The sequence below is a fragment of the Cynoglossus semilaevis genome, unplaced genomic scaffold (genome assembly GCF_000523025.1).
Source record: "Cynoglossus semilaevis isolate Cse_v1.0 unplaced genomic scaffold, Cse_v1.0 C18984622, whole genome shotgun sequence".
In the NCBI taxonomy this organism is placed as follows: domain Eukaryota; kingdom Metazoa; phylum Chordata; class Actinopteri; order Pleuronectiformes; family Cynoglossidae; genus Cynoglossus; species Cynoglossus semilaevis.
The window spans coordinates 1-699 of NW_007589296.1; the positions used below are offsets into that span (position 1 = coordinate 1).

At 45.8% G+C, this 699-nt stretch overlaps 1 protein-coding gene across 1 annotated transcript; it reads left to right on the top strand.

Moving 5' to 3' along the window:
* Positions 1 to 182: 182 nt before the first annotated feature.
* Positions 183 to 649, top strand: LOC103399496 (mitochondrial intermediate peptidase-like; the record flags this gene model as incomplete). Its single annotated transcript, XM_008338182.2, has 2 exons — positions 183 to 335; positions 442 to 649. Coding segments are annotated over exons 1-2 (346 nt in total), but the record flags the coding sequence as incomplete, so codon positions are not given.
* Between the last annotated feature and the right edge of the window lie 50 nt (positions 650 to 699).

Below are 699 nucleotides of genomic sequence, written 5' to 3' on the forward strand. Positions count from 1 at the left end.
AGCTGTTAGAGTAGAAGGTGCTAGAAAACATTGTTATTAATCTCTTTATTTTAATTGGTTGGTAATAAGTGTGTAAGAAAATATATCGATACAGTGATCCCTCTGTTCCAAATGTTCGTCCTGCCTGTGGTATCGCAATATTTCACGATATTTGTACCGTTATCCTTGTATTGTGATGCTGCTGTTTACTTCATTCAATGTCCTGTCCAAGTAATATTTTCTGTCCTAACCTGTGTGTCCTGTGGTTGTGTCTCCAGGCCGTGGTGCATGAGACGGAGGGATTACTGGGATATATCTACTGTGACTTTTTCCAGCGCTCAAATAAACCTCACCAGGTTTGTAATAATGTCAAGCTCTTCAAATGAAGTGAAACAAAATAACATTCAAAAGTGAACAGAGTTGCCTTTTACTGATGTACCGTCCTCATTTTTACTTCCCCAGGATTGTCACTTCACCATCAGGGGCGGCCGCTGGTGCTCAGAGACGGGTCAGTACCAGCTGCCGGTGGTGGTACTGATGCTCAGTCTGCCTCAACCCAACACGAGGACCCCCAGCCTGCTGACCCCAAGCATGATGGAGAACCTGTTCCATGAGATGGGACACGCCATGCACTCCATGCTGGGACGCACGCGCTACCAGCACGTCACAGGTGAGCCGTGAATAAAAACTAAATACTGCAGCCGGACAAAACTGCTGGAT